The sequence below is a fragment of the Vombatus ursinus genome, unplaced genomic scaffold (assembly GCF_900497805.2).
Source record: "Vombatus ursinus unplaced genomic scaffold, bare-nosed wombat genome assembly UNPS02014784.1, whole genome shotgun sequence".
Classification (NCBI taxonomy): Eukaryota; Metazoa; Chordata; class Mammalia; order Diprotodontia; family Vombatidae; genus Vombatus; species Vombatus ursinus.
The window spans coordinates 26,790,001-26,810,318 of NW_020954562.1; the positions used below are offsets into that span (position 1 = coordinate 26,790,001).

The 20,318-nt window shown below is 35.6% G+C and overlaps 1 protein-coding gene across 1 annotated transcript in view; it reads left to right on the forward strand.

Moving 5' to 3' along the window:
• The window catches only part of TMA16 (translation machinery associated 16 homolog), a 68,548-nt gene that overhangs the window by 12,619 nt on the left and 35,611 nt on the right, over nucleotides 1–20,318 (forward strand). The window contains exons 2-3 of the mRNA XM_027866867.1: nucleotides 6,478–6,590; nucleotides 18,879–18,916. Coding sequence (XP_027722668.1) covers nucleotides 6,478–6,590; nucleotides 18,879–18,916 — 151 coding nt within the window. The remainder of the gene's footprint in view (nucleotides 1–6,477; nucleotides 6,591–18,878; nucleotides 18,917–20,318) is intronic.

The window sequence follows — 20,318 nt, forward strand, 5'->3', positions numbered from 1 at the left end:
CTCTCTATCCACCAGTTAGGTTGACTTGCAATGAGTCAATAGAGTGAAATTTAAAACGTTTGTATTATTCTTGTTGTCTGTTATTAGAGAATTTTAAAAAAATTGTTAATAATGAAAGTTTGAAATCACCAACTTTTTCTGTGGGGTCTAATAATGTGCAAATCTGGCATCTTTATTTGGCTAGTTACAGAATCATAGTTTCAGAATAGGAAGGAATTGAAGTGGCCATCAGTCCAGACGTCTGTAAACTACAGCTCTTGCCAAATTCCACACAAGACCTGTCTTTGGCCTGGTAACCAAAAATGGCATTTACATTTCAAAGTAAAGTCTTAATGTATTTGAAAATGTGAAAGCCATTGGGCCATATTTGACTCCTGGGCAATGCCAACCCTTGATATGGTCCACCCCATACCTGAAAAAATATCCAGCAACATATCCTATGTAGTGAGCCCCATGTGTTTTGAGGGCTGGGGAGGTTGTTGCTGTGAGGTTTGAAGGGAGTCTAGCCCCTTCTCCCTCCAACCCTTCTCTAAGGGAGATTTTTATTCCTACAGCAAAGTTGTAGGAAACAGGAAGTTGGGGCCAGAGGCCACCATACCAGGCAAGAGTTACATCTGTTTGCTCCCTCTAAATATTCTTAGTCTGGCAAATATGATTCAAGCTAATTTCTGTGATGTGTATGACACATGATGACACATGACATCACATGACTTATTTCTAAAACTATTTTTCCTGATAAAGTCTACTTTATTTGACATCTCACCAAATAAATAAAATAGAAATAAAAATTAAAGCTTTATCTAGGAAAGTAACCACTATTGTATTTATATCTTTTAGATACTCATTTTTAATGTGTGTTTAAACCTGCAGTGGAAAATACTTTAAAAAATTCAAGTTCAAGCTAACTTCTGATCACTTTACATTATTGAGGAAGTGGAGCAATACCCCAAAACTCTACATCCAAGATTTGACTCCTTTCCCACCAAAAACCTGTTCTAGACTGAATACACATAGCACTTAGCCAGGAAAATCCATTTGTCCAAATAAATAGCAAAACAGAAATCAGAGAAGATATAATACCAGAATATATACCATATAGACATTGGGAGCAAGACAGCTCAGTGCAGCCAAGAGAGGAAACCCTAGATCTCACCCAAGGGGAAACTCCTCCAAGTCCATACTGTAGCAGGCTGGGAATAGGGACATGATGGAGACTGCCAGCTCCTCTCGAGTCTTTTCAGAGTTCTTTCCTCCAACATGAAGTGGGTTGACTTCATCCACCTTCCCTTTTGAAGCTGGAAGCCAGAAGCACCTGAAGCAACTCAAAGCCTGAAGAGTTATATAAAGACTGTCTCGAGAACTTAAGATCTTTCCTCTCTTGTCACCAGCTCTGCCTTGTCCCTTACACAAACAGGTTCAGGCCATTCATCTCCACCAATGAGGAGAGGATCCCTTACCAATGGACTTTGGAACTGGGGTTACATCAATAAATAGTCATTCTGACTTTCTTAGAAGACCTCTTTTGAGTGGGAATTTTTAGTCCCAAGGCAGCCATTCTGCTTTGGAGAGATCTATTTGAAACTTTTTTCTTAAATTGAGTTGAAATCTGCTTCTATAATTTCTACTTGATTGCTCCTACTTCTGCATCTTGAGGTCAAATAGAACTAGTAGAATACTGATAGCTCTTCAAAATTTTTGAAGACAACTACCATTCTCATCTGAGTTTTCTTTTCTCCAGGCCAAGTTTCTTTAGTTCCTTCAACTAATTCTTGTATGGCATGAATGCAAATTTACTTCACCATTCTGATTGCTCTTCTTTAGCTTATCATGTCCTTCCTAAAATGTGGCACCCAGAAGATGCCAACAATTTTGGAAGAGAGCAGCCTAGATTTGTATAAATCTACACAAATATCTATTTAAAGTAAAAAGTTAAAAAAAATGCAGAATGCATATTTTTGTCATCAGTTTTTAATAACTAGCCTGAAATTTCCATCTGGTTTTGTTATTCATTATCATTTGGCAATTAAGAAGTAAGGTTGTCTGGGTGGGTGTTTATTTGGCTGGTTGCAAAGACCATTGATAATTTTCAAATGCAATGTTCATCCTTCAGATATATGTATAAATAATTCTTTAATGCAGAGATTCGTCTGAGTGTTCAAAATCACAGGAGAATTTAGGTTTTATCTTGCTGCATTTAAGGGCAATGTTTAAGCTGGCAGAATGTTATACAGTTGCTTTTCAAAACAGTTTTCTTATTACTGTAGTGAAAAGGATATAATCCATTTAGGATACTTTTAGGCATGTGTGTGCATTATAGTAGTTTTAGTGATTGGTTAATTTGTGTGTCCTGTCTTAGGGGAATACAATATGGGAAAATGGAGGAAACCCCTTGCCTCTCCCCAACATTTTCTGATTCACCTGACCTATCTTTCATTCAAGCAGAGATACGTACTTATAGGATCTGTGATTTTTGTCAAAAGTACCACTTCTACCTGTGTAAGTTAGCAGGTTTTATAATATTTAATAGATATGAAGCATTAGTTGCTGTGCTCCCCAAGTGCTAAGCTGATCATCTGATGAAATACCAAAAGTAAAGAGTAAATTGGCTATACATTGGGGAAAGGCTTGGGGGGAGAAGGGGAAATGAGTCATTTCCAGTATATTTATTTTGAGCTTTTGGGGAATTTTGCCACTGATTGTTCATGCCTTTAATTATAGCCGGTAGCTAACAATATGCCAATGTGTTTACACTGTGCTAAGCACTTTACGATTATTATCTCATTTGATCCTCACAATAACCCTGGGAGCAAGGTGTTGTTATTATCCCCATTTTACAGATGAGGAAATTGAGGCAAACAAAAGTTAAGTGACTTGCCCAGGATGACACAGCTAGGAAGTGTTTGAGGCCAAATTTGGACCCAGATCTTTCTGACTCTAGGTCCAGTGTTCTATTCATTGTGCCACCTAGTTTCCTTTAACAGGCTTGAGTTTTTAGTAATCTGAAATTACTGAATTTTCCCAGAGACTGTGCCACACATATGTTATCAGTAGTTGTGAAAAATGTGCCACACGCATCATCACGTGACTATTTTTAAAAAATATTTTTCCTGATAGAATCTGCTTTTGACCCGTCACCAAATAAACAAAACAGAAATAAAAATTAAGCCTTTTTCTAGGAAAATAACAATTATTCTATTTACATCTTTTAGATATTCCTTTTTAATGTATGTTTAAACCTGCAGTGGAAAATACTTAAAAAATAAAGCTTACATTTGAGTGTGACTTGATTTTGGACCAGCCTGTGGGAGCAAACCATGAGAGTCACTGATGTAGATGACTCACTCCTTGTTATGAGATATTGGGTATGGCCTCCAGCTTGATGGATTGATTAACATTTTACCTCTAGCATTTTATTTCAGCTCTCTGTTGCTGACGCATTTCCTACTTCTCATTTTAATATCATACTAAAAAGGAGGAAAAAGTGCTCTCAACTTTACTAAACTTTATTACATAGTTCCCATCTTCATGATAAATTTATATGCTGCCTTGAGGCTACCTTTTTATAAATGAATTATTAAAAGGAATCTCAAGCATAGTTGAGTCAGAATGGATGTTCCAATTATATTGACCTGCTTTGTAATAAATTTTAGAGTTTACTCTTACTCAGATCACCTAATAAGAATGAAGGCAGTCACTCTGAGGTTACTCTATTATCATTAATTATTTTAAAAGATTCTTTTTTGTTGTTATTTAGTCTTTGATAGACTAGTGGACTGCTAAAAAGTTTTGGTTACGAAGATTTTTAGGTTTAGTTTAAACGTGACACTTTATAGAGATTTTTCTTGCTTGGGACGATGCAATATCTTTTTCTTGTGTTTATGTTATCTGTACCATGGAACCTACTAACACGGAAGAGGTATCTTTCTGAGGAAAACTCTTTTGCTGCATGATTTGATTTAAAGCCTTCCTTTACTTTTGACTTTTATATTGATATTTTTACTTTTTGTGCTTTTTAATTCAAATATTTATTAAATAATTACTCAGTGTAAGGTACCTTTTTAGACACTGGAACTAGAAGATGAAAAATAAAATAGTTCTTGCCCTCAAGGAACTTGTTTTACTAATGAGCAATACAGTCTGAACACATGTAAGTATATACTATGATGTAGCTAATAGGGGACAATGGAGACATTCAGATACAGTCAGTGTTATATAGGAAAATTTGAAAAGAGGAAGAGAAGGATCTCAATAGGCAGAAATGAAGAGGTCATGCCTTCCAGGACTAATAACCTGGACTGGTGATAGAAGACAGCAGAATGAGATTTGAATCCAGATTGGCTAGAACAGACTGTACAAAGGGGAAGTTTTATGAAATAAGACTAGAAACCATAGTGTGGTCTGGGAACCGTGGTTGGAACCATAATGGAGAGATCTTTAAATGTCAACTAGTGAAAGCTTATATCCTACACATTCAAATTCTCTTCTTAAATGTCACGGTGTCTTTCTTCCATTACTGTTCATTCCAGCTTCTACTCTTTGGGTTTTTAAAAAAGTCTTTTATGATATTAACATGGGAAGTACTTTTTATTTCCCACCTTAGTTTCCAATTAATATTTATTTTCTCTATCTTCATACTACCCTCTAACCCCCATTTAATAAGAAAAGAAAAAGAAAAAAGAAAACAAAGCTCTTATAACCAATATGTATGGTCAGGCAAAACAATTTCTTATATTGCCCACATTCAAGAACTTTAGACGTCTTTCTGCTTATCCATTATCCATTATTTCTGTCAGGAGGTCTTCTAGAATTATGGTTGACCATATGGAGGTTACTTCTTAAACAACTGACTTGTTGCTTCTGCCTACCTTATAATTTCTTTGTTTGGCAAGATCAGTTATTTGTTCACTGAGGTGGATTTTAGGCTTCTTTGGGTATTTGGGTGATTCCTTAATATTACTTCTGTTCCTTTGTCTATTTCTAATTTTTCCTTCAGATCAATAGAATGTTTAAATAGATAAGGTTGTAGGTGTTTTAATTGTGCATCATACTGTTATTGCTCTTTGTCTTTGTAAGTTACCTGGATTTACATTGCTGATTTAGAAACAACTCCTAGATCAGTAACTAGTTCTCTCCTATATATTAAGATGTAGTCCATTTGGTGCTTGTATATCCAAAACTTCTTAGGGCCATTTTGTTCATATCAATGCTTATGGCAATAATTTAGGGCCCAATGCTCTATTCATTGCACCACCTAGCTCTGTTTAACAGGCATAGTAGGTGTCTTTTTTGTAATCTGAAATTACTGAATTTTCCCAAAAATTGTACCATAGGTATGTTATCAATAGTTATGAAAAATCTGCCATATGTATGTCATCACATGACTTATTTTTAAAAATATTTTTCCCTGATGAGGTTTATGAAGCATTTTTTCTCAACCACCTATGGAGTGTGTAAGGATAGAGATAGGGATTAGACCTAGGATTTCACAGGTATAGGGAGCTCCCAAAAGAGGAAACTCCCAGTACTAATGCAGGTCAGTACGTTCTCTGTACATTACAGTATTACAGAGTTGACTGGAGCAGTAAGAATTTATGTCTTGCCCAGGGCCACACAGCTAGTATGTGTCAGAGAAAGGACTTCAATCCAGGTCTTCCTGACATCCAGACCAGCACTCTGGGAGCTAAGATGTGCTTCTTTGTAAATAATACAGATGCTGCCATTGTATAGGTGAGGAAATTGAAGCTCAGAGAGCTTCAATGTGTTGTTTGTGGTCCCATAGTTAGCAAACCAAAGAGCTGGGATCTGAACCTCGGGCTCTCCAGATTCCAGGTAAAGGGCTCTTTTCAAATAAACCCCATTTCCCCACACAGTGCCCTTGTTCTTTACAGTGATATAATGATGCTCTCAGGTCCTGTTGAGGCATATGGGTCATTAGCTTCTATGCTGGGTAGTTCTAGATAGCCCTGTACCTGCTCTTTGTGGTTTTTTTGGTCACCTCCCTTGGTCTCAGGTTGTCAGCTTTCCATTTTCCTTTCTGTCATTGGTACCATGTGTAACAGTTCTCTTTTAATTTGCTGCCTCTAGTCTACAATGGATTTTTAAACTAATATCTATATAGTATCTACATAATAATATATCTATAATAAAGCCAATATTGATGTAGATCTACATCTGGCTCATCTGTTTTTGTTTTTGTTTTTGTTTTTTGTTTTTTGGGTGGAGGGGGAGCGAGTTTGGAAGGGACAGCCTGTGGTTTCACTAGTAGGGAAATCCTGAAGAGGAAACTCCCTCTAATAATGGACATCAACTCCTACTCTGCAACTTGATTGACTTAGAGTTGCCTGGGGGAATGACTTGCCCAGAGTTATCATTATATTTTCTGTCAAAGACTCAAATCTCTCCTTCCTTGAGATGCCACACTTTAGGATTTATTAATGAATGTCACTGGTATGTTCCTTGTATTTTTCTGCATTTTAGCCAAAATCACTGAAGAGGAAAAGTGTGGGACATCAGAAAAAAGTTATCCATCCTTATAGCAGAAAAGCAGCTCAACTTAATCGAGAAGCTCATAAACAAGAAAGAAAGGAAAAGTAAGTATGTCTATACTGGTTTTGTAGTTCATTGAGGAAAAGTATTTAATCACCTATGGAGAGCAGTGAGTTTCTTTAAGGTCTTTGTCAAAGAGATGAAATTGTACTGATTCAACCTTTAAGTGTTTGGATTTCAAATGAAAATCTTAGATTAAATTATCATTAAGGTCATATTTAGGTCTGAAATCTTAGAATCCTACCTGTGATCCCCATATTTGATCTAAAGATTGTAGTATTTTTTTTTTTAAGGCAGTTGGGGTTGTGACTTGCCCAGGGTCAAACAGCTAGTAAGTGTCTGAGATCAGATTTGAACTCTAAAGGTTGTAGTGTTGACCAGAATATTTGCCCTTGGAGGGACACAGTGAATGAAAACTCATTTCTTAAATGTATGTGCAAAGCACTAGGGATACTAATGGGCAGTGATGCATCCTGTTCTCAAGGAGCTTACATTTTAATGGGAGAGATAGCATGTAGGAACTTTGAAAAACTCCATGGTCCTTCGAGTATAACCGCAAAACAAATGATAACCATATCTTTTGCCTATTTATTCTTAAGGTGTATTTTAAAAGTAAATTATATTATGAGAATATATGTGGTAGGACAATGTTCCTCACGTTGTATAGGACATATTGGTATATTATTGAGTCCATGTTGGTGTGGCTGTTATAGGCTAGACTTTCCTCAAGGTGGAACCTCTGTTTTCTCCTCTACACATTTAACGTAAGTCACATAACAATTCATAGTTCAGCATTGCTTTAGGACTGAAAAGATCAGCACACACCTAGTGATCTTTTGCACACATGGTGATTAGTTTGTCAGTTCAGCCACTATTAGTACAATTGACTGGATCAGAGTACTAGTGGAGAGGGGGAATCGGATAAAGAAGGATATCCTGCCTTTGTAATAAAGTTAATGGGAAATTTAAATATTTTCTTGCCAAATTTTTTAAAGCTAGAGATTTCTGTTAAAGGATACAAAAAATGCAATAAAACCTCACTTAATTAAGAACTAGAATTTAACTTATTTATAATAGAGTATAATTTGAAATAGTTGCTGTAGCACAACTTAGATATCCTGTTCTTAAATAAAAATCTTCATATGATAGAAAACCTAGTTAGTTCTGGGTCCATTTTCCCTAATCCCTTATGTTTTTAAACATTTTGTTTTACCAGTTTCTTTGGGTACATGAATACTTATTTTAAACAGAATTATTTTTCTAAGATGTTGCTGGAATTTTAATGATCTTCACAATTCTATAGAGTTATGTGTAGAAAAAATGAAATGGATAAATAGAAAAAGATCCAGGCACTTAAGCCTTTGGCCATCTTTATAGAAAAATAAAATGTTCAGTAAATGTCTTAGTATTGAACAATTTGTTCTAACAGAGCAACTTAAGGACAGTTTGAAAATAGCATAGCAACGCTTAAGGAAACATCATGTGTTGTAGAAATGGAACAAAAATCAAACAAAATCAAGGAAAGTGGCTTTTCTAAATGTGTGAGAGTATCTTACACATAATAGACTTAGTAAATATTCTTTTGTGTGGTTAAATGCTGCTTTGTAAACTTTGTTTTGAACCAACCAATATTTTTATACTCTATTATTGATGCTTGGACGTTCATTAAAAGATTGATGTAACAGAGTGATTTGTTTTAAAATGGTAAAATTTTCTATTCGGACTTTCCTGTTTGGCAACTTGGAAGCTGATTCAAATGATAGAAATGGTAAAATGCCATCTCTTCTGGTGAAATGAAACATGCAGATAAATACAAATTTGATGGATCCATATTATCTGTCATTGGTATGGCTACTTATTCTACTGGTAGATATTGAAATTGTTATGTGTAACTTTTGTCCATATACTTTCCTAAATCCCGCGTAGAGAATCTCCTCACTTAAAATAAGTATCTTATTAAATTCATACTATGTATAACAAATTGGAGGCCTTCCTTTGGGTCTTTTAAGTATTTCAAACCTACTAATATATCATATTTGGATTGTTATTTATCTCAGATTCTCAGTCCAGAACTGACCTACCTACATTTCTGAACATGTAGTTTTGATGTCTCTCATGTCATTTTATGGTCCATGTTTTAATTGTTAATCTACTTGGGCTTACTTAAATGTTCTGTGCATTTTTCTATTGCCCATTTGGCTCCCTAGAATTTTCATTTTTCTCAGCTCTGCTTCATGAGATTCATAGCTATCTAGTATCATTGGGAGAATATGAAATGGACACCCATTGAGTTAGTCCATCTAATCTCTTGTCACCTGGCATTGCACTTGGGCAGTGAGTTGGGCTTAGAGATGAGCCAGAAATAAGAGGAAAGGGAATTTGGGGAATTGTGCAGCACCTTTATTGATGTGACTTGTCATTCTCTTGCCTATTTTTTTTAACCTGCGACAGATAAATATAAACAGGAAAGTAACTGCTCTCATTTAAGAGAACCAAGGATGAAATTAGCAACATATGAAAATCTACCTTTATTTCCTGGTACCTATGGGGTATGTTCTCATTAAAGCCACATAATAGAGAATTCACAAAAGCAAGGTTGCTTTTTGGGTTTTTTTTTTTAAGATTATAGAGCCAGAAGGAACCTTAGGGGTCATACAGACTGACCGCTTCTTTTTACAGATTGAGACCTAGTGACTTCCTCAATGTTATATGGGTAGTAAGTAGCCAAATGTGAATTCATACCAAAGCCCTCTTAACTTCACATTGATTTCTGTTGTCAAGGCCTGTCAATTTTGTAACATTTCTCAAGTATGTCCCCTTTTCTCTTCTGATATCCAGTGTGGTGCAAAACTCTCATCACTTCACATCCGGACTGGTGCAATAGCCTGCTGGGGGGGTGGGGTGGGGGAGGAGTTTTCCTGCCTCGAGTCCCTCCTCACTGTAGTCCGTCCTCACTGAGCGGCCAAAGTATTTTTCCTAAAGTGTAGGTTCAACACTGCGGTGGTTGCCTATGGCTTCTAGGATTAATTAAGTAATCTGCTGGTCAAAGCCCTTTATAACCGTCCCATTCTACACACACACACACACACACACACACACACACACACACACACACACACGTTGTCTTCCATATTGTATGGTGATATCCTTGAAGGCAGAGACTGTCTTTTATCTTTACCTGGCATAGAGTAGGCACTTAATAAATGCTTATTGATTGATGCTATGTTTGTCCTCCTTCAAAAGGATAATAGTAAGTTCATTAAATAGCCATAACTTCATTAATGAACAAGCTATATAACTTGGCACAGAACTAATCAGAATCTGAGAATTTGCTGTGTGTATGTGTTTGTGTGTGTGTGTGTGTTTTAACTTAGAAAAGGAGGGCAGGCTGGAGGAGTTAGATTTATAGTACTAAATTACAGTTGAAGGACTTCACCTAGATACATCTTAGAAAATATTTAGTAACTTAAATAGACATAGGAAGTCATTCAAGTGTTCACGTAATTAGTAGCTACTCTTAGCCTTTTAGGATTGGGATGGATGGCATTTCAACCATATGATTTATAGTAAATGATATTGAACTTAGATTTATGTGCTGTGAGCCTCACGATAACCCAGGATATTGTAGAAGTATTGCTCAAATAGGGAATGAACCAGTTCCTTTTTAAATAACAGGAAAAATAATGAACAAATCTTTAAATAACAACATTTTAAGTGATGAACAAATCTTTAATTGTTTTTCAAAGGGTTATACTATAGAATATGATTACATGAATATAGATGCCTAGAATGGATATTTAACATGTACCTTATTTTTCTTTTGAAGAAAAATTCTCTTTTTCCTTTAGGCTTTGAGTCTTCACATATCTCAGAGCTTGGGGCCTGCCTACAGTTTCAGCCTTGTCTGTGGTTCTTGTCAAACACGTTAGGGACATGATGTCAAAAAATGAGGATCTGAGCTAAGGTAGTTGTAATGGGAGCGGAAAGGAGTAAGAGAGATGAATGTGAAGTGTGACAAAGGTTGAATTGACATGACTTAACTCTTTGGATGTGAAGGTTGAGGGGGAGGGATGAGTCAAAGATGCCTTCAAAATTATGAGACTAAAAAGAGAGTAGTGTCATCGGACATAGGCAAATGAGGTAAGGCAGGGCTTAGTCTTTCCTTGTCTTCTCTTTTGGAGATAGGAGGGAGAGAAGACGATGATTTAGGCTTGCATAAAGTGAGAAATACTGTAGCACCTTATATATAAACTTTCATAGAAACTTACTGAAGTATGTTTTTGACTAAGAACTATTGAATCAAAAGCTTTTTTAAGAAAAAAGTTTCCTTGTAGCCTTTTATATTTTCAAAGGTTGATGGTTTTACCTAAAATAATTTAAAGGATATGATGACTCCACAAATAGGTATTTACTGTTGTCAACATATTAACTATATTTTTATCTCATCCTTAGGAAGCAGAGATATGAATAACTCTTACTTTCAAATTTAAAAAGTCAATTTGCATCCTGAAATCATACATAAGCTCTCGTGCCTTGAGTGTAAAATTTTTCTAAAAATATTTTTCATATATGTATTTAGGATCTTAGTATACTGCAAAATTAATATGATAAATTGTCAGGTTCTGTTAAAGTATAAAATTTCAATGTAATTTACCAAGTTCTTTTAAGTGAAAAGACCAAATATTCTGTTGCTCTTGAATCTACAGGTTTTTCAGTTAGGCTTAATTTGTATGATGTAGTCAATTTTGTACTTAAAATAAATATGCTTCTAGTTGCCCTATTTTACAGATGGAAGAATAGAGACACAAAGAAGTTGAGGAACCTGTCCAAGGTTACATAACTGATAGTGGCCAAAAATCTATATTAGAACACAAATCCCTATTTACTTGGTATCTGTACCTGGTGCCAGTTAAAATGAATGGACTAGTTAGAAATAGTAGGTGCTTTTTTTTTTTAAACTTGAGTACGTAATACAAAATTAGACCTCATATGTGGTGCTTCTTCGTCCATTGTTGGACTGTGGATGTGTTATTTTAATTAATTCATACTATAGAACAAGTCACAGTGGGATCTTAATTTAAGAAACATTTTGACCTTTTTTTTTTTTTTAGCACCTATTATATAGAATACACTGGTGTAGATACTGGAAATAAAAGAGAAATGATACTGTTCTTTTCTTCAAGAAACTTTAACATTTACTAAGTGCTGCCCACAACAGGCAGTGAACATAACTGGTTCCAACCCTCTCAAAAAGCTTGCCATTTAGTAAGGGAGATGGCCGAAAATGAATAAAGTATGATGTAAAGTAAAGCAGAGTGTAAAACACACTCAAAAATACTCCCTCCCCCCTCCCCTCCTCCCCTTCCTCCCTTCTCCCCCTCTCTCCCTCTCCCCCTCTCCCTCTCTCTCTCTCTCTCTCTCACACTCTCACACTCACACTGTTTCAGGTAGGATATTAGAGAATGCAGAATAAGAAAAAAATTTACTTTTTAGTTAAACTTTGAAGTATGGATAAGATTTTGTTAGGTAAAGGTCAGTGGAAAGGGTACCCTGATAGAGGTATGAAAATATAGGTTGTGGTCCATTAAGAATCATTTATTAAGTGCCTGTCTCTGACTATAACAAAGTAAATGGAAAGAGCCACACAACAAAATCAAAGGTGAATGTTGCAAAATTATAAAGATCAAATATGACCCTAAAGAAAAGATATGAGGATACCCCCAACCTGCCCCTTTGCAGAGGAGGGAGGTCTACAGGTATTGCACATTACACCTATATTCAGGCTTTTTAAAAATGTATTGATAGGTTGTATTGATCTTCCCCCCCCCTTCTCGGTTTTGTCTTTAAATAAAATACTGTTTGTTATATGAGATGGCTGTCTGGGACGGGAGAGATGAAGGGACATTAGGCAAAATTATTATGATGTAGGAAAAAAGACATCATTAAAAACTTTTTTTTAAAAGTACCTACCATGTGTTGGACACTGCTAAGTGCTAGAGATACAAAGAAAGGTAAAATACAGTCTGTTTTCAAGGAGCTCAGAATTTAATGGGGAGACAAACTGTACACTATTATGTATAGGATAATTGGAATTAACAGAGGAAAGGCACTGGAATTAAGGGGTATCAGGAAAGGCTTTTCGTAGAAGATGAGATTGTTTTAGCTGGGATTTAAAGGAAGCCATGGAAGCAGGAGGCAGAGATGAGAATGGAGAGCATTCACTAGTGATCCTTTAGGAGAAATGCCCAGCATCAACATTGGAACAGCAAGGAGGCCAGTCTCACTGGATTGCAAAATATTTGAAGTTGGGAGTGGGAGGGAGAGGGTGGGGCATGCGGGTAAGAAGACTGGAAATATGGGGGAAGATAGGTTACAGAGGACTTTGCAAAACAGAAGATTTTACAGTTGATCCTGTATGTGATAGGGAGCAACTGGACTTTATTAAGTACGGGTATGGGGAGAACAGTCACATGGTCCAATTTGTACTTTTGGAAGAACATTTTGTCATCTGAGTGGAGGGTAGACTGTGGACAGATTTGTGGTAGGCAGACCAACCAGCAGTTTCTGCAGTTTGCCAGGCGTGAGGTGATGAGGGCAGGTGTTATGGGTTGACTATAGTGGAAGATGTATTATGGTATAATGGAAGACAATACTTTCATTAGGTTAGATCACATCCTGGAGTGTCTTGAATGTAATGTTAAGAAATTTGGATTATATTTTGTAGGCAATGGGGAGGCATGGATATTGACATGAGAATGACATCAGGATAGCAGTATTTTAATAGTGACTTCCAGAGCTATGTATCCACAATGTAGAGGTTGTTTTTAATAACTGATACTTCTGTTATATATCCTTTATGAAAAAAGTTATTCCTATATTGCATTAGTACCAATAACCAATTCATTATATCTTTAATTACGTTCTTTCTAGCCATAGAGACTATTAGGATGCCGTGGAATTGAGCATAGTAAGATTTTTTCCGCTTTTTATTTTTCCCTTTTTCTTGAAGTTAATGATTGCTTGTAGACATCGTAAAATTCTTATATTCAAGTATTAGACTGTGTTTTCAAATAATGTTTTCTTGAATAATTAGTGATTTTGGAGATTTTGTTAAGAGACCTCAAACATTTCACTATGGATATAGTAAGCCTGAAGAAGAATGATGTTACTACTACCAGGCCTATTTCCGAAGATGATTAGGAAAAAAGGAAAAGAACCTGTGTGTTCTAAAATGCTGACTCTCTTTATAGTGGCAAAGAACTGGAAATTGCAGGGATACCCATGTGTGGTATTTGATCGTGATGAAATACTATAAGAAATGATGAGCTTGATTATCCTAGAAAAACATGAATAGACTGGCATGAAATAATGAAGAGTGAAATGAGCAGAACCAAGAGAATGCTGTATATAGTAACAGCAGTATTGTTTTAAGAACAACTTTGAGTGACTAAGTCATTTTGACTATTATAAATACCCAGATTAGCTACAAAAGATATAGGAAGGAAGATGCTATCTGTATCCAGAGAAAGAATTGATAAATAGAAGTATGTATAGAATGATTTTGCATATTATATATGTATTTCTGTCTAATGGTGGCTATCTCTAGGGCAGAGGAGAAGGGGGAGGGAAGAAGAAAAAAGAAATTTACATGATAACTATATATTTAAAAGGAATAGCAAGTTGTACATAATAGATTTGAAGTTTCATGTGCAATCATCTTTTTTTATTATACTGTGTTATGGAAATGCTTGTTTTATTCCATAAATTAAAAATAAAAGAATGATGTCACTTTTCATTTTGCATTGAGGAATGCTTTGACTATATTCTGCCACTTAAGTAAAACTCTGAACAGATTAATGTTGTGCTTTTTATTAGTCCCTTTAATGAAGCCACTAAATTTTTAGGGAAAAAGTAAACTTGGCCTCTGAGCACAGGCTGTTCCCCATGCCTGGAATGAATTCTTGCCTCACTTTTGCCTCTTAGAAATTCTTTATTTCCTTTAAAACACAGCTCAAATGCCACCTTCTATATTTAACCTTTCCTGATTTGTTTACCTGTTAATGTCCTTCCCTTCAAAGTTATTTTGTATTTATCTTGCACATACTTATTTATGTATATGTTGTCTCCCTCAGTAGAATGTAAGTTCTTTAGGGCAGCAGCTGTTAAATTTATTTTTGTATCCCCAGCATCTAACACAATCCTGGCAAATTTATAGCCATGTAATTAATGCTCATAGGTTGATTCAGTTAATATGTGGGTTATTTAGGATTGTGGTTGGTATATCAGACTCTGTTTCCTCATCTGTAAAGTGGCAATAATAATAAAATATCCTAGGGTTTGTTTATGAATCAAATGAGATAACTTTTACAAGTCAGCATTTTACAATGCTTTGCAAACCTCAGGTGCTATGTATATGCTATTATTAGTAATAAGCAGTATTATTGGTTACCATAAGCCATGTTTACACAGGTCATATTGGTGTTTATTGGTGGAACTGTGAATTGATCCAACCATTTTGGAAATCTATTTGGAATTGTTCGAAGTGATTAAAATGGCCATACCTTTTGAACTAGAGATTCTGCTGTGAGGTGTATACCTCAGTGAAGGTCGATGGAAAGAAGAGAGGACCCATGTACACCAAAATAGTTATAGTAGTAAAGAACTGGAAATGAAATAGATGGCCATCACTTGAGGAATGGTTAAACAAATTGCGGTACACAGATGTAGTCAAATATAACTGTACTATAAGAAATGATGACTAGAGAGGAGCACAGAAAGACTTACAGGAACTGATGCAAAGTGAGGTAAGCAAAATCAGGAAAACTATTTGTAAAAATGTAGATGGAGAAAAAATGACAACAATTAAAACTGAATGCTGTAAAATTATAACGATCAAGTAAGAGAAGAATGCATCAACCTGCTTTTTCAGAAATGGGAGGACCATAGCCATGGAACGCTACATGCGATATCAGACTTTTATGATGTTAGTTTTGCTGATTTTTTTTCCTCCCCCTGCCCATTTATGATAAGGAATGGTTCATTGGGAGAGAATAAAGGAAGGACAGTTAGAAAATTTCTAATAATTGATGTAAAAACAAAAGATAAAAAAAAATTTTAAATATTAAATGACAGAACAGTGTTCTAGTGAGTTTCATTCTGCCTGCAGTGAGAACATTGTGCTTTGTTTAAAGACTTTCATCTGCTGAGATGATGCACATTGGACGATGGCAGGATATTGAAGCAAGATAAAATGGCAAAAGGCCTACCTGAACGACACACAGAAAAAGAGCTTCAGACAATCTGTAATACTTGGGCTGCTTGGAAACAGTAGCAGATGACTTCCTTTCTAGCTGGTAGAAATAGGGTGGTTCATTAGAACAAGGGCAGCTTGAATGTCAACAATTCTGGAAGGATTCCCGAGAGGACATCTAATTTTCTTTATCTGTTCCCCCCCTGCCCCCCCCCCCAAGTGATTGAACCCTGGGCTCCTTGCAATAGCTGTAGGGGTATTTATTGAAAGAAGGGTCATGGAAATGACATAATTTTAAGTATGCTGCACCCCATCATCATATCAGGGGACGAATAAGACCTTTTATTTACCACTTCACATGATTTTTTTAAGCCATGGCTATGCTAGAGACCAGTGTTGAGACATAAAAGAAATTGCGTATGTATTTTTAAAAGGTATAAAAACACTAAATAATATTCCTGCATTTAGGTAGGACTACATTCAAATTCTGCTTTTGCCAAAATTAAAGGAAAATAATAAGATACTTTAGATTAATTTACCTCAACTATGCAGTATTTATAAGCAGCGAGAAAGACTATAACGCACTGTTTAATTTTGACTTCATTTCTTTGACATCCTCACCATGGCAACATCTTGTTGCCATGCACTGTCATTTCTTGCTTGTCATGCAGGGCACATAGCAAAGAACTCTAGACACCAGGTGAGGATGACTCATTGTGGGGGAAGAAAACAACGTAGAAAGGAATAGAAAAAATGAACATAATGCTTAAAAATTTGAAGACCTTTTTGTGTTTTGAGAAGCATGATAGTTTACCCCTGCTTTTAAAACTGTATTTTAAAACATTTGTGCTTTAAAATTATCTATTTAGGCATTTTCTGTTACCAGAATTATAGGTATATCTATTTAGATTGTGACATGGTTTTGCAGGATGAACTGACAACCTTGTATTGTGTATATGTGTCATTCTGAAGCTAACTTTGCTAGATTGATCATTCATTGAAAATGCTCAGTGTGTATATGTTATTAATGTTTGGAGTAGCCACAGTTAGGAAATATACCTATTTGAGCTGTTTTGTCTTTACGTTTTTTTTTTTGTAGTTTTGTACTATTTTTGCTATTATCTTTCAAAAAAATGAGTGCCATATGGGAAATAGCCGTATTTTTAAATGGGCAGCTAGGTGGTACAGTGGATAGATTGCCAGGCCTGGAGTAAGGAAGACTTGCCTTCATAAGTTCAAATCTGGCCTCAGATACTTACTAGCTGTGTGACTCTGGGCAAGTCACTTAACCCTGTTTGTCTCAGTTCTTTATCTGTAAAATGAGCTGGAGAAGGAAATGACAAACCACCCCAATATCTTTGCCAAGAAAACCCCAAATGGGATCACAGAGAATGACAGGACTCAAAAATGATTTAATATTTAAATTCATTTAATATTTAAAATTAACATTCATGTGAGTTAATCTGAATGGCAGTGGCACACTAGGTCATTATGACTTATTTATTGTAGCAGGAAGTGAAAACTTACATAATATATCTGCTGTTTATACTTCACTTATCTTGTGATACTGGCCAACATCTAATTTCTTCCTAAAGACACCCCATCTCTTATTACCCTTCCAAGTGCCAGAGGTTCTTACTCTCAAATCTTCTCTTCTGCTGGTTCCAGATACTTCATTTCTCCCACTGCCACTTTGAGACACCATTCTGCGACAATAACTCAGCAACCTAGCATTCTCTGAAATGTACACTATATGAATATCTTACCCTTTTCAGATCTTGATTGCTACCACCCTCTGACCTAGTCACTGTTCTTCCTTTTATAAGTTGAATACCTGGCTCATATCCTAGTCTTCTTAACATCTCAACCCATGCCCTTATATTTGGGGACTTAGTTTTCATATTGATGTCCCAACAAATACTTTATCTTCTCAGTTCATTAAACCTCTTCAACTCTAGCAACTACCATTCTATCCTAGTGCACCCACAAGGGTGAGTAACCCTTAAAGCTTGGTACTCCACAGCCTATTGTGCCTCTCCGATTTTGAATCCTGAAATTCTTCTCTTTTATTATGATCTTGGGCTTTCTGTCTCTTTTAACCTACTATTTCCATAAGACCATGTATTTTGATTGGAATGAATGTTAGAGCCCACACCATCACCTACCATTCTCCTTACACTATCATCTCTACAATAAAATAGAAACTCTTCAGCTTGACATGTTGAGTTCTAACAGCTTACAACCTATCCTCCAGCGCTTTTTGACCTTATTATCTTCATCATTCACTCTACCTTTTAGCCAAACTAGATTCCTAACTGTTCTTGAACTCAGCATGCCAGTTCTTGCCTCCACGCATTGTATAGGCCATCCCACCTGTCTGACATGCACTCACTTCTTATCTTGGACTTTCAGAATCTTTTTATTTTTTTTTTTAAATCTAGGCTCATCTCCATTTTCTCTGATTCCATTCTACTCCTCACCAAAGTAAACATATTATGCCCTTCCTCACATGTTACTTAAACACTTTATCAGCAACTCTCTGTTTTCCATAATATTCGACCTTGTATTTGTATTATACTTTGAGATGTATATGCTCTCTTTTCCTCTATGTGATATAAACCCTTTGATGGCATTGATTGTCATTTTTAATCATTTTATCTTCAACACTTGGCACAGATTTCTTTTATAATTTAGGTACTTAATAAATGTTGAATACTAGCTAGCATTATCAATTAAATGTATTACATTTCCAATATACACATTAATTGTGCCTATTTTGTCATGAGATAATTAACTTGTGTCTTAATCCATTTGAGTAGCTTCACTCTTAACAATTTCATTCCTGTAGGTTTCATTTAAATGTCAGGGGATCTAAGAAGCAAGTAGTAAGACTTCATGGTTCAATGAATTGAAGTACAGGAAATGCTTTAAGTGGTGATGTGGTTGAATATAACTAATCTAATTTCTTATAAAAATAAACTTTGAAGGGGGGGGACCCCCTTTGAGCAATTTTTTATACTAGTTCTTAATTGATTTTTAAAAATTGCTTGGAGGTTTCCTAACACTTTTTTTTCATTCTAAGGTTGAAGAATGAAAAGGCTTTGCGTCTAACCATTATAGGTAAGTGGATTGCTTTATTTAGTGTTCAGACTAAGTTTAGAGATAATTTACAAATTATGCACATTATGAATGTACCTTCCTTACAATTTATATCTTAGAAAAATAACATTTTATCAAAGTGAACTGCTTAGTAAATCTTTCAAATGAAATCTTACTAAAGAATTTTTAGCTTTGTTCTGCTGAAATTGTTTTTATTTGTAAATTGACATGATTTCATTACATAGGCACTCAAATAGCACCTTTAGAAACCTCTTAGAGATCTAAAATAGCTAAGTTGATCCTGATTGTCAGTCTCTCACTTTTGATCTCTTTGTTTTTATATCACTTTTATTTCTACTCTGTCGAGCCATTCTGTTTAACAAAGAATAAACCAGAAAGAGGGACAAAACAGGCAGTTCATCAAACCAACCAGCATATGCACTGACAGTATGTCCCGTTTTCCACACCCATATTGTCACACCTCTGCAGAGAAGGAAGAGAGACACATTCTTCTCTTTGATGCCAAACTTGATTATTATAATTATATGACGTTAGTTTCTTTTGGGGATGGGAAAGTGTTGTTCATTTATTTACATTGTAATCATTTTGTATATTGCTTTTTGATTCTGCCTATTTCACATTACATATTTTTCTAGATTGTTTTTCACACTAATTGTTTCTTACCATATAGTAATTTTTTTTTGTATTCATATCCTCCAGTTTGTTAACCATTCCCTAGGTAATAGGCATCTACCTTTATTTCCAGTTTTTTTTGTTTGTTTGTTTTGCAGGGGTCTGGGGATAAATACCATTTATTAAATGTGTCAGTGCATGGGTATTTATTAGGCACCATTTATTAAATATGCCAGGTACTGTGTTAAATACTGTACAAATATTTTCTCATTTGATCTTTACAACAATCCTTTGAGGTGGGTGCTATTATAATCCCCATTTTACAATTGAGGAAACTGAGACAGGGAGAGGTGAAGTGATTTGCCCAGGGTCACACAGCTAGTAAGTGACTGAAGCTAGATTTGAACCCCATGTCTTCCTGATACCAGCCTCAGGATTCTATCACTGTACTACCTGGCTGTATAAGTTGTTTGCTATTATAAAATGTGTTGCTCTGAATTGAATATTTTGGTGTGTATGAGTGCACTTTCTGTTTTTGAACTCCTTAGTGGTCTTGCTATGTTCAGTGGTTGGTGCTCTGGATCACAGTCAGCAGGGATTTATTAAGCACCTACTGTGTGGTAGCCACAGTTCTAAGTGCCAAAAAAGACAAAAAGCCATAAGTAAAGGAAAGGGGGGGAGGGGGGAATGGAGACGATGTGTACAGTGTATGTCAGAGGTCATCTCAAAGGATAGGTGCTAAGATTAAAAAGGACTGGCAAAGATTTCTTGTAGAAGATGAAACTTTAGC